This window comes from Melampsora larici-populina (assembly GCF_000204055.1).
Source record: "Melampsora larici-populina 98AG31 unplaced genomic scaffold MELLAscaffold_23, whole genome shotgun sequence".
Lineage (NCBI taxonomy): Eukaryota > Fungi > Basidiomycota > Pucciniomycetes > Pucciniales > Melampsoraceae > Melampsora > Melampsora laricis-populina.
In genome coordinates, this window is record NW_006768787.1 from 714,280 (window position 1) to 727,513 (window position 13,234).

The 13,234-nt window shown below is 42.2% G+C and overlaps 3 protein-coding genes across 3 annotated transcripts; 2 read left to right on the top strand and 1 right to left on the bottom strand.

Moving 5' to 3' along the window:
• Positions 1–549: 549 nt before the first annotated feature.
• On the top strand, positions 550–1,143 carry MELLADRAFT_63993 (uncharacterized protein; the record flags this gene model as incomplete). The annotated part of the gene is made up of 3 exons (XM_007411020.1): positions 550–628; positions 696–824; positions 887–1,143. The coding sequence occupies 3 exons, from the start codon at positions 550–552 to the stop codon at positions 1,141–1,143; spliced, it is 465 nt and encodes a 154-aa protein (XP_007411082.1).
• A 620-nt stretch (positions 1,144–1,763) lies between these two features.
• Positions 1,764–3,244, top strand: MELLADRAFT_63994 (uncharacterized protein; the record flags this gene model as incomplete). Its single annotated transcript, XM_007411021.1, has 6 exons — positions 1,764–1,944; positions 2,033–2,341; positions 2,420–2,503; positions 2,577–2,735; positions 2,806–3,144; positions 3,180–3,244. 6 exons carry the CDS (start codon positions 1,764–1,766, stop codon positions 3,242–3,244), a joined length of 1,137 nt encoding a protein of 378 aa, XP_007411083.1.
• A 5,916-nt stretch (positions 3,245–9,160) lies between these two features.
• On the bottom strand, positions 9,161–10,087 carry MELLADRAFT_87859 (uncharacterized protein; the record flags this gene model as incomplete). Its single annotated transcript, XM_007411116.1, has 2 exons — positions 9,161–10,014; positions 10,075–10,087. 2 exons carry the CDS (start codon positions 10,085–10,087, stop codon positions 9,161–9,163), a joined length of 867 nt encoding a protein of 288 aa, XP_007411178.1.
• Positions 10,088–13,234: the final 3,147 nt, after the last annotated feature.

Below are 13,234 nucleotides of genomic sequence, written 5' to 3' on the forward strand. Positions count from 1 at the left end.
GGACAGCAGAGGAAGCGTAATCTAGCGTAATAGTGTGCAATGTGATTGTTAATCAATCTCACGTCTCACAATATTTCAGCATACATTGTTTTTACGTGAATGTGCATGCGGTGTTGAGATTTTGTTGTATAGGATCGACAATTAGAAGTCCCCTAAGACTCGTGCGAGGGCTCAGATATGTAGCTCTATCGCCATATTGCCCCCTCCCACCTAAATTATTGATGTAATCAAAAACAACAGTATATGCCCCATGGACCACACGTGGATGGACCACTCAATTGGTACACATATACAATGTGCCCTTCTTCGTATCTAAATTTGATCCAGCTCATATTCCCAGAGTTACACGAATCAATACTTCGTAATCATTGGATCCTCAACTTCCTAAACTCATTTCCCATTTCCCTATCTTGTCTGATATCTACAGTACGTATAAGGCTCACTCGTCATCGATTTAATACAATCAATTCTCTACGTCCGCGATTTCATCTTTTCTGATTATCCGCTTGATCTCCATACAGTCACAAAAACACTTAGATCATTATCGAAATGTCAGAATCTGAAATATCAAGCAAACAACATAGTTTCGCAGCCCATCCGACGCACCAACAAGATAACAAAAATAAAAGTGGGAGCTTTCTTGTTCAATGTAGACATAACCTGGTCTGACCCTTCAATACTTGTTCTATCTGTAGATGAGCAGTTGCACGAAGGGCTTGCTGAGCTCCGAATTTCACTCGACTCCGTCAAGCAAAAGATGATGACTCTTGCCCAAAATGCAGAACACAGTTTCTCCCGGAATGTGGAACAACGACACCAAAATGGTTTGTACTCTCTAGGCTTATCTATCATAGGTACATCGCAGCTAAATGCATGTGTGATATAGAGCGCAAGATCGAGGACCTTTCGACAGCTCTAAAGCTTGCAGACCGAAGATTCCACAAGCTCGAACGGAAAGTCCAAAAACTGGACGTCAAGATAGATAATATGGAAACCGAAGCTTACATCACCAACTCCAAAGTTGACGGACACGATAAGGTTTTTAAAAAGATTATAGCGATGTTTGGTAGTATTGATCTTCAGGGGGAATATGATAGCTATGAAAGCGCTAGTCAAAAGGCTGCTGGTGGCAGTGATCAATAGGAGTGCTGTCTCTAATCATTACAATATAATTGATACCATTTCATTTAAATATATGTTGTTCTCTTTAATGTTAGGACTATATTCGTGCTATATCATCATCATGTTGTGATTACATTGGTTGTTTTTTTGCATCACAGCAAAAATCAGAAGCTTCACATGTGAAGCTTAGTTGCCAAGGAAGATGCATTAAAGCTGAGTGATGTTCAGCAAACAAACCGTAAAGGTTTTTTTACAACAATGACTGCGCAGCTCCATAACAATGATGGCCTCCCTTGTATTTAATCATCTATCCTGTTGGAGGGACTAGACATGCTGTGAGTTATTCGGAATAGTATTTAATCTCCCTGACTACATAGGTTATGAGTCATATGTATACATGTTCTATGTAGTTGATGACCCCGAGTTCACAACGTGCAACCTGAGTTCTCTTTGTCAAGAACTCCTTTGTTCATTTTTTATTTTCTCAACTCACATTCGACATGGCTTTCGCAGCTATATGTGTTCGAGTGCCTCCCATCTCACATTTTATCATAGCCAGCTTTCCACTCACTTCTTTCACCTATATATTCTTTCTTCGTTTCGTATTACATTTTTTTCTATCCTTTTCATATTTAGACTTCATGGCCAAGCGTACAAGTTCTCGCTTAGCGCACAACAGAAATCTCAACAACGAAATTGAAGCCGAGATCGAGAAGAACGAGGACGATGAGGCAAAGAATCCAGTTGATCCGCCAGCAGGTTCCAGAAAAAGGAAAAAAGGTAGTACTCGGGATGAACCAGCACCGGAAACACAGATTGACGGTAAGCCCTTCACAGTCCTTTTCCGTTTGGAGTTCCTTGACAAGGAGGGATTAGAGTGACGAACTGACTGAACTCCAAGAAACACTAGAGCCAGCACAAAGTCTCCCGGCGGCCAGTAAAGACCGTCTACTTCACCTCCTTGACAAGCATATCAAAAAGAAAAAACCAAGACGATCTAGTGCCGGTCTTCCAAAATCGACTGTCCAAAGCATTCCGATTCCTATCATTTCGATTCAGACTGAAGTTCAAGATCAGCTAGATGTACAAGAGAATCAGGTTGACTACTCGAACTTCGAAGTGGAGGACCTTGTCAAAATGGTTTCAGAAGTGGGCGTGGACACTCGGGGAATGGACAAATTGGATTTGATCCGGAATTGCGAAAGGTTTAGAGATTTGAGTAAGTTTGGAACGGCTGTTTTCTCATTGAAATGATGTTAGACTAATTCCAGTTGTTTTATCTTGGACGTCATTGTAGTAATAACACCCCAGCATCCTCGTATCGATCATGCGAAAAAGGATCTCCCAAAATTGGTGGCATCAAAAGGTCAAGGCGATCAGGGTGAGTCTGTCCAGGCCGATCAGGCTTCCTTGTATGATATGCACTGATATTTCAATGACCTAATCTGCAGCAGGTCCCGAAAAATCAGCGACAGAACAACCTCAATCAGATACAATCGACACTTCAACATCTGCGTTTGCGAGTCCTGCACATGAAAAATCATCAAACATTCAATCAAGTCGCACGATCCCATCCTCTAACGCAGAATCTTCCAGAAAAAAAAAGAAACAGGGTGAGTACGTCCAGGCCGATCAGGCTTCCTTGTATGATATGCACTGATATTTCAATGACCTAATCTGCAGCAGGTCCCGAAAAATCAGCGACAGAACAACCTCAATCAGATACAATCGACACTTCAACATCTGCGTTTGCGAGTCCTGCACATGAAAAATCATCGAACATTCAATCAAGTCGCACGATCCCATCCTCTAACGCAGAATCTTCCGGACAAAAAAAGAAAGGGAAAGAAAGAGCTCAAGAGGAAACTGAAGATGACTACGAGGAAGAGCAGGCCTCTAAAAGCATTCATGACACCGACCACGATTCTGACAACAGCGTAGAGTTCTTTCATTCACATAAGTCCAAGAAAAGAGATGGTACAAAGAAGAAAGATAAGAGCACAGAAGAAGAAGAGGACGTAGGTCAGTCAGAGGTCAACAATACAACCAAAGGTTAGTGTTTTTGTACTACAAGCGTCAAAATTCAGCAAATGATGATAAGCTCATCATGTTTATCACCTGATTTTAGAAAAAAGGAACGCATGCAACAAGCATATTTGCCTGGCCACAAGCCAAAAGGTTGAAAAGCTAGCGCAAGAGGTGAAATATTTAACGGAAGTGGTCGAAGGCCTTGTAGGCAAGGATGGCGAGACAGTGGTCAAGAAAAAGACCCGCGGTGGAAGAACATCAGTAAGTAGCTTTACGACATCTTTGGTGAGAATAACTCAATCTAACCCATTAACGTTTTGGGTAAGGCCCACGTTCGTTTTCATGTTGATGTGATGCTAGGTAGGAAATCCGAAACGAGTCCACCTCCACCGCCGGCAAGCACTGAGGAGAAGTCAAAGTGGATGTACGACCAAGATATTGATACCATTGATATTGACATTTCTGATCTGCCACATCCTTCTGGAGATCAAAATGCATCCGACCCAAATCTCCCATATCTGGATGGACCTGGGCATCCAGATGCTACCCCTCAACAACTTGCGGTAATCATGAAGCTAATGAACTCGGTTGGTATGGAAAGCTTTCGGCCTGATTTCGCTGATTCGGCTCAATCACTAGAAAATAAATGGCTTTGGGAAATCTCAGAAAAGATATTTATCAAGCTAGTTGGGTATGGAGAGTATCCGGGGGTGTCCTTGGACACCGAGAATAGGCAGTACATTAAAAAATGTTTTGCTACATACTTTCAAAGTTTGAAGAAAAGGTATGCGCAAGCTTCCTCCTCAATATAGTATTGATTTGAATGTTGATTTGTACATCTCTTCCACCGGTGATCTCTTCGCAGGTATCGTAAAGAGCAGTGGCAGACGGATTGTCAGAAGGCGGCAGATGATACAAACAGGCGCACAACAAGACTTGGTCGTGTTGGTCCTTTTAGAAATATGCATATCTGAAGGGTTACTGACAATCTCAACTTCTTTTTGTCATCCAGCTCAGAAAAGCACGAAAAACTATTGTAATGAATCACCGTTCATTATGGCCTCTTTTACCTTTGGTCGAATCTGCGTGCAGTGATGATGAAACGGAACCCGAAAGTGCATCATCAGACACAGCGCCAGGAGATAAGACCCCTATCCATGTCAAGAACCTCAAGTGGCGCAGTGAAAACCTTTCCAACATCTGGAAACGCCTTGACGAGTCTCAAGCACGGTTCAAGAAGAGTCTTACTGCGCGCAACACCTCTTCACCTCGTGGTTGTCCTTCACGTCCACGTATTTGAGTGCAGAACCCTTCTTTGAGTAAGATTCCAGTACCCGAAAACTTACCCAAGGACTGCTACTCGAATGAATTTCTCCATAGCCTTACCGCTAAGGAGAAAGCACAGATGAATATTGATAATCGACCAATAATACCTGACATCCGCAACACCTTGGATGGGCTCGGTTTCTAGGTTTGTGACTTGCTTTTTATATAATCAATTTAGACGCAACTATAGAATTACAACGTAAGTCCTTCTATGTTCAATCTTACACAACATATTTTGCTCAGGCTTTGTGTTATGAAATCTTTATTTCGCAGATATGAGTAATGAACAAGCATGACCTCCCAGTTAAAGGAAAATGTTGTGTATTACAATTTAATAGAAGCGATATTTGTATGAATCAATATTATCAAATGTAGTGCACATTTGTACAAAACTGATTGTGCGCTGAGTAGACCTGATGATGATCTAAATGTGAGGTTGTCCCTCATTGTAAATTTATCAATACTTTTTTCTATCTATCTATTGATACTAGAGCTACGGTAGGTATGTCAAGACTCTTGTGTATCAAACCAGGCCTATACATCATCCACGCGCAGTGGGCTATTATCTCGTTTATTTTCACAAGTCTGTCGGTTGTTGGGCCCCAAGCACGTAGGTGAATTTGCGCATCAGGTGCTTTCACTGAGGCAAATGGATCATATTGTCTGAGTCTTGATGGAATCTCGGGGAAGCACTGAACCTGTACCCAAGTTTCGGAACAGGTCCTTTCAGCTTCTGAGGATCTTGAGTGTCTTGAGTGAGTAAAAATTGAGAATATTCTTCCGAAGGCCACTGTATTGGTTTGACCAATTTTGAATGCCACAAAACTGTCTTTCTGACTTGCTGAGACAGTGGAAAATGACACGCCCATGTGTGCTATGCGTTTATGAAAGAATGCTCGTGGAGAGACTGGCAAAATACCGACTGTCTCGTCTTCACTAAGCAAGCATAAGTCTTCCGGTGTCATCCATTGCCACGATCCTCTTTCTTCCCCGTTTAAGCGTTCAGTTAACAATTTCAAAACATTGTTATCGATTGGTAACATATTACCGTTTGACTGCCGTCTAGACCGAGGCTCTTCTGGCTGATATAGTGACTGGAGTCTCGTAGCATACGCCACAAGAGGCTCTGGAAGTTTGTGATCCCTCAAAAGAGCGGCCAAGTTTCCTGCAGAGCAATATCTTTTCAGGAAGGTGATTTCAAGCTCACCTGGTCAAATTGAAAGGCAAAATGACATCCAAGAGTCAGTATTGTACAGCGTTTAAATTTTTTTGACAAACGGACCTATATGATTATTGTGGCAACCCTTGAGTATACTACCCATCAACCTCTCGAAAAAAAATGACCACCATGCGCGCACCGGACCAAAACGTTTCAGAAGGTCAGATAGATGAATTGCCATATGGTGATTAGGTGCAAGATGACAATGCTGAAATAATTCTAGCAAGCTACTCAGGTATTTTTGGATATGATGTTCATATCTTTTGATTTGGTCAGATGTTATATCTCGCTTGAGGGCAAGGTTGACAAGCGATACGAGATGAAGAAAGTTTCTTAGAAGACTTGTCTTAACTTGATCTTGACCGAACCACAAGGATGTCATTATAAGCGGTAACTGTAGAGTAAATAAGTTTCTCCACTCGTCAGCTTTAAGCTTGCCAAATGATGCTTTACCCAGAACGGGGATGGCGCGTTTAATCCAACTTGGAATATTGATCAGATGTAATTGAGAATTTATATATTGTAGCATCTTTTGATCAAATATGATTTCATCCAGAGGTGGTGCATCCCATTTTCCGTTCCATCCTGAGTCGCCGAGGGGATCAAAGTCCTCATCACTGGTGTTGGTGTTTTCATCAAAAGACAGATCCTCAAAAGGAACCCCATCCGTTTCCTCGTTTTGATTTTCAGAGTCTTGATCTTCATCAACATTTGATTGTACTGGCTCTAAATGTTCCAGGACAAGATCTTGAAGCTCAGATTTTGTTATCGGAGGTAGGTTATCTTCTTCGTTCTTTATATCTTCCATTGACCAGAACCTGCGTAAATGCCACGCAAGAAGCCCAAGCAATAGGTTGTGCATAGAGTCAACTACGTGGTAGTCTACAATGTCCCAGTATTCAAGTTCAACCAGTACTGAATACCGAACTCCGTGAGTTTTAAAAATCTTCTTTCGTTCTTCGATGCTATTCGAGTCACGCGCTTGACATGCCCATACCTTGTGCTGTGCTGCAGTGCGTCTTTGCCACGTACTCGGATCTAAATTGTTGATTTCTTTCTTAGTCAGGTGACAAATTGAGCAGAAATTCATTGCCGTTGCACTGGGAAACCCCAATGATCTCCTAAGAGCTGGAATATCAGCTATGAACACTAGCAATGCAGCCCTTATTAGACGTCCATTTTTGTATTGATGGGTTCGTGATAAGAGCAATCCTGGGTTCCATAGAGCTTTCAGTTCGGTCACAATTGGGCGTAATATCCAGTTCATTTGCTCCAGCGCAGGTTCACGAGGACCAGGAGCAATACCTACCAAGAAAATGTTTTCTGGTTGATATCGAATGTCTAGCAGTGGAGTAAGGCATACCAAAACGACAAATGTAATTGATGCATGTTTTCCGCTAGTTTTGTTTCCATACGGGTTTATGGCGTCGACAAACATCCCAAACATCAAATTTCCACTTGTAGCAGTGTACTGACCACCATGTGGGCCACGAAACTCCTTCCATACTTTCGACTCATGGATGTCACTCCATTTGCCATTTGGATTGAAGGGCTTTTGAGATTCCTTGAGAGATTGATCAAGCCTTTCTTCAATTTCTGGACGAGAAAGTAAACGTGCAATCCAATCGGAAAGCCTCTGAAAGGCGTATCACCTAAGTGGTCTCTTTTTTCCGCGCTTGAAATGTAACAAGGGATGGCCGCAGGTTGTTTCCACAAAATCCGAGTTATTGGGCTCATACAGAGATTCTGAAGAAATTGTCTCGGTGTTTGCCTCAGATGATTCGGGAGGTCCACCTGGGATTTGAGCATAGCGATGTGTACATCTCTCTGGAGTTCGATTGAGCGGGTAGAGAGCAAAGCATGATTGGCAGCAGTTCATTTCGATGAGAACAGGCTCAACGTTTAGCCATTTGGCTGCGGTGGTAATAGTTTTTGGAATGCGGTTTAGGATGAGTTCCTCGGGCCTTGTGAGGAGGATTGGAGGTCGAAATATATTGATTCTCCCGGTTAGACACATCTCAATTACGATCTTGAGACAGTCAAGGAGCCATCTAGCAGTATTCATTGACAAGTTGCCAAAGATGTTCAGGATTGCGACTATCAGAACAACGTGTAGTAGTACTGGATTCATTTCTTGCAAGGTGAATTCATAGAACCGGTCTGTATGGCCATGAAAGGTTAGTGAGCTGATAGTACAAGACTTGATGAGTGAATGTTGATCAACTCACCACACTTATATACTTCAACACCTGCTGCCTTGGCTTCCATTGCAGCCAAGCAAGTTTTTGGAAGGGGTGAGGCGTCTTTGGGTTCGTCGTCTAGTGATGCTTGTGTTCCTGAGTAAGCAGTCACGTTCGGCTGGTTATCCTTGACAAACAAAAGACAAACACTGTAAGTCTTAATCTGTAGGGCGCGAATGAATCCTTTCACACTCAAAAGTTACCTGAGATAGATCTGCGCCGTCCGAAAGCAAACGAGTACTGGAACTAGGAGGTGGTATAGCACGATTGATCGGATTCAGAGCCAAGCGTGATATAGAGCTGACAAGGGTATCCTGGCCGGTTGTATGGCTTCTCAAATCACGAGAATATGATGTATTGGAAAGACTGGCGGTGGCTTCGGCTGCTCTGTCAGCCAGTTCATGGGCAGCAAGAGTGTCAGGTAAGACCTCCACTCCTGTTTGAGTAATCCCGTGGGCGTCGACATATTGACCAAGGTAACAATCAAATGCGCGACAGACACATTGTACTCGGTGTATTGTGTTTTTTTTCTTTGTTTTTGGTGGCATGCTGCAGGTATCAAAGTACGAAAACGGTAGGAGCTGAAAAGTGACTGATGTTCACTTTCTAAGATGATAGACTGGGGGGAAAGGCTGCTGGTTGCTCAGTTTGTTCAGTTAACGGGCAACAGACTTTTTGATGTTTCACAACAGATATCACTGGTGTCAAGACAACTAATCCGAGGTTTGTGTTGGTCAGAAAGAGTTACACAAGGAGTAATTAGACAATGTTTACATCGCTTAGAGATGTACAAGACGTATGAAGAACATGAGATGGTCAAACGGAACCGAGCTTCAAACGTGTTTGGATTTGTCTAAAAGATACATCCGAAGTAGTGATTTACAACAATCGATCATCCGACAAGGAAATAGATAAGATAAGACATGAACAATTGATACATATGCCGAGTCTCAGGTGTAATATAGGCTGCTTGAAGTGTTTGATTGTTACAGACAGACATAGAACAGTGCATGATAATCAGCATGAAACGTAATGAAAACTGATCACAAAAAGATAGACATACCTGAGCTACAGAAGATCTGGAGGCATGAAGAGGGATACTAGGGGTTTGGACATTCGGGGAAAGTTGTATGGTTAGATCCCACCCAATAGAAGGGTTAGATAGAAACATCTTCGGGTAAACAAAACAAGATTATAGATGGAAACCTGTTGTACTTACTTGAGATCAGGCATTTTCGCGCAAAAGCGAGTAATGAAACCCACGGACCAAGAGCCCAGGTGGAACTGTTTCATCAAGAACAAATTTAATGTAGAGGTTGACAAGAACGGTGTGACTCATCGGGATCGAGTGAATGAAGACGTGGGGAGCCTGATCTTGTAAGGTTAGTCGAAGCTCTTCCATGAGAAGAGTTTTGACTTCCGCGCGTCGAACGACATTGGGAGGTTTGATGAATGGGGTATCGCCAGGGATCTGGAGATCTTTGTTGACATGCTCTTTATACAAATAAAGTAGGCCATTACTAGTTGCTGCCTTGGGTATAACAACTGATGAATCTGAGTCCCAAATAACACTCATAAGATCTTCTCGTTTAGCCCTTTTAGAAAGTGGATTGAAGTCCTTTCGAGTCGATTGTTCAGTCTGCATTGGTAACGGAGGTGGAGGTAGTTGGTATGGCTTGATGAGAGGTAGAACATTCTTGATAAAGTCTGCTATCAACTTATCCTTCCTGTGGTTTGGACGAGACAATGTTGCCGGATTGAAGTGTGACAAAATTCGGTAGTAGTCTATATTCTTGTAAGATTCCTTCTTTTCTTCATAATCGTGATCAAGGAATGAATGTAAGATGTCCGGTAGCGTTTGGATCTTGAAGTAGGTAGCGTTGAGCGGCTCAGTAGGATTTTGAAGAGGTGGTTGGGGAGGCGGTGGACCGGTAGGTAGAGGGGGGTGGTGCAATGGTAGACTAGCAGCTTGTGGTTGATTAGGACCTGGCTTCAGGTCGCTCGGAGAAGTCCCGGTAGACATTCGACCCGTTGGAGAGTTCTTCTTCTTTGATTTGTTGGTCATCTCGATGTATAAAACTAACAAGCTAAATGTTCCGATTTGCGAAGAGAAGTGGATCAGTATGAAACTCTACTCACTTGGCCCAAACATATGAAGCAATGAATAGATGTATATTTACGTCGAAGGTTATATCATCAAAAGTGCCCAAGCGTAGTCTGGAATTGATTGAGTATTTTGACCTAAGATTTACGAAAGCAAGACTTATCAACAAAGAATATACATATGCTTGAGAAAATGAGATAGCATACTAGGAAAACCGACAAATTATTCAAAGACAACAGAACCCAGAATGAACTCGAGAGGCTAATGGAGGTAGAATGAGGGAAAGATGTACAGGATCGTAAGCATCCGATCAAGGAGATACCTGATATATCACAACACTTGCTCGAAGAGAAAGATACATACTTTCAAAGTAGGATTGCCCTTTGTTAGGTATGACTTGTGTGTTGCGGCGTCGTGGTTGTGCAGCTTGCATTTGGTAATCTGTTGCGGTTCAACTTGTCAATCAAAATTGGCGCTTACGAGAATAAAGAAGAAATACAGCTTATGAATTTGAAAGAGGTTGCAACCAAAGCAAACAAAGAAATTATGTTAATACTTTTATTGCATCTTTTTCTACCGATCACGTTGAGTGGGGATGGTGTGGGACTGATGACAAGGGCACTTTGTCAAAGACAAACCTGGACAAAGAAATGAATACATAATACAAATTCCGACAAAGCCCAGAGTTAGGACAACATCGGCATACAGATGCAGAGTGATTGAGTTCACAGTGATTTCGAAGATGATGATGAAATCTCGAAAAAGGATGTTTTGAGCTGGGTTACAGAACATTGTATATTGGGAATTCGAAGTGGGGATATTAAGAAATGTTTTTGTTTTCTTGGCCCCAGACTTAAGTAACAGGGGATATTTGTGTTCTGGGGTCCACTTAATGACATAAATCATTTATGTGTTCTGCCCGGAAAACAATATTTTTTTAGTAGTGCCAGGGGCTTCATGTCTCCAGAGTAACACTGAAACCCCATGTTTGAGAGTAGCAGAGGAAGGTCGCCGGGATACAGGAGCAGTGACCCACTGAATTTGAATTCACAAGAGGTTAGATGAATCAACATGGGTAATGGGGCAGGTAAGGGAGGATAGGTAAACCGCATTGCAAAAGAACACGTAAAAAATAAGGAAACAGAGAAAAAAATATGAAAAAGATGTTCTGCAAATTGTTTGGTACAATATTGGTTCTCTGACAGCCCGGCCACTCCAGATTTGGCCAGTGCAGGGCTTTGCATGGACCATGTGGTGATTTCAAAAATATCAGGATTCCATCCTTTTTGGAATTTACTGTACAATGAGTGGAGCTGTAGTCAAAGGGTGATTGGCATCTAAGATCTTTCTGGGATTCACCACAATCATAAAGTAACAATGCATACTGAAGAGAGGCAATTGATCAGACTTTGAAGATTGAATAGTCAGATAAATTGCTTACTGCTCATTGATTGGGATGACAACAACTTCTTCGGTAAAGAGATCATGTCCCTTTGTCCATATGCGCATTCCTTCAAATGCTCTTGGAGATTCTGTGATAATATCAGACATGGTCAGAGAGAATGTGCGTGTCAACATGGAATTTGGTAACAAGAGAATCACAGATAAATCACACTGACTTTTTCTTGCTTCCTGCTGAGCTTCTGGAAAGAGAACAAATTGAACTTATACATCAATTCCGTGACTTCAAGATCCCTTTGGCGGATCTGATCCTGCTCCCATTTATTCCAATTGACATACATTTTAGTGTTGTCATCACAATCATGACATATTGTATTATCAAAGTACTTACTTTGATCCAAACTCAATAAGAGTATTGTTCAAGAATTCCCCTTCCTCAAGATGTTGCATATTGGCATGAGGAATGGCCAATTAACTTGCACTGTTCTCGGCTTCATAAGAACATACAAAACACTACAGAATAGGGTCAGCAATCCATATGTGCTTGTCAGGAAGTAAGATGGGGTACGTACTGGTCTGAGTCAGCTATTTGCTGAGGATGGTGAGTAGCTCCTGTCACACTTATACGGGCCCGTTTGCTGTTGGCTTTAGGAGGTTTGATAAGGTGATCATCAGATATGGGTCTAGGGAAGGTCACTGTTGGTGTAGAGGTTTTGCCTTTATCTTCCCCAGCAATCTGCATACCCCACTGCAAATTGGATGGAGCTTGAGACAAAGTATGCGCATTAGACCACTTAGCACTTGAGTTTCGATTGAAAATATCCACAGCATTATTGAACAGCAAGGCTACAATATTCTTGAGGATTGCACTTGAGTTTGTCAGGATCTTAGGTTAAGTAAAATTTGACGGAGTGTGTCCCTTGGAAGTGAAGAGGAGGCTGTTGGTGGGAGTGGGATGTGATCTATAGTGTCCTTTGATTCTGGTTGACTTGTTGTAAGTTGCTGCGGAAATTTGACTATCTTCCTTGGTCACTGGATCTTTTCCTCTCAGGACCTTTGTAGTAAACAGAAAAATCTTTTACAAGAAATTTTCATAGCCTGGTTTGTCCCCACTCCAAAAATACTCAGTTTCACTTCAAAATCAGTCCTATTAGCGTAATCACACTTTTCTATAATTTATTTTATATCATTTCCTTTTCCAATATCTATCACTCGAATTTTTTACAAAGTTGTTTGTACCCGCCCACCTCCCTCTGCGGCAGCGCAGACAGGTTTAGTCTCAGGTACATTAGTTCTTCTCTTAGTTGTATGGGACAGGCGTTTTTGGCCACCCACATGACCGTTGTTATTGTCCTTCTGCCTCAAACCCCGTGCAGCTCTCACTTACGCTGCCCCCACAAAAAGTCTAGGGGGGCCTAAAAAATCTGCAACTCGGGCCTACGGCCATCATGAGTAGCAATTTGTCCCTTTGCCACCCGCACCAATTAATCGCCTTGTATGGCAAATTTGATTGAACAGTGTGCAGCTGTATCCAAAGACTCATTGGATAGATGGGTACCAAGGAAATCCTTCAAGGTAAAAGGAACCACTGACGTCTGAGGATTCCTTGGAAAAGCAAGTACTGAGGAAAGCAATATTCCAAGTGATGAAGTATATCCTCAGAGAGAGGACGTACTCTACTGGAAGGCTTACTTGGACATCTTGAACCCTACAAAAATAATCCCAGACCACCTCATAAAGAATGTAGGCTGGGTCGGGGATGTGTCAACCAAATTTGGCATAGGGATCATTATA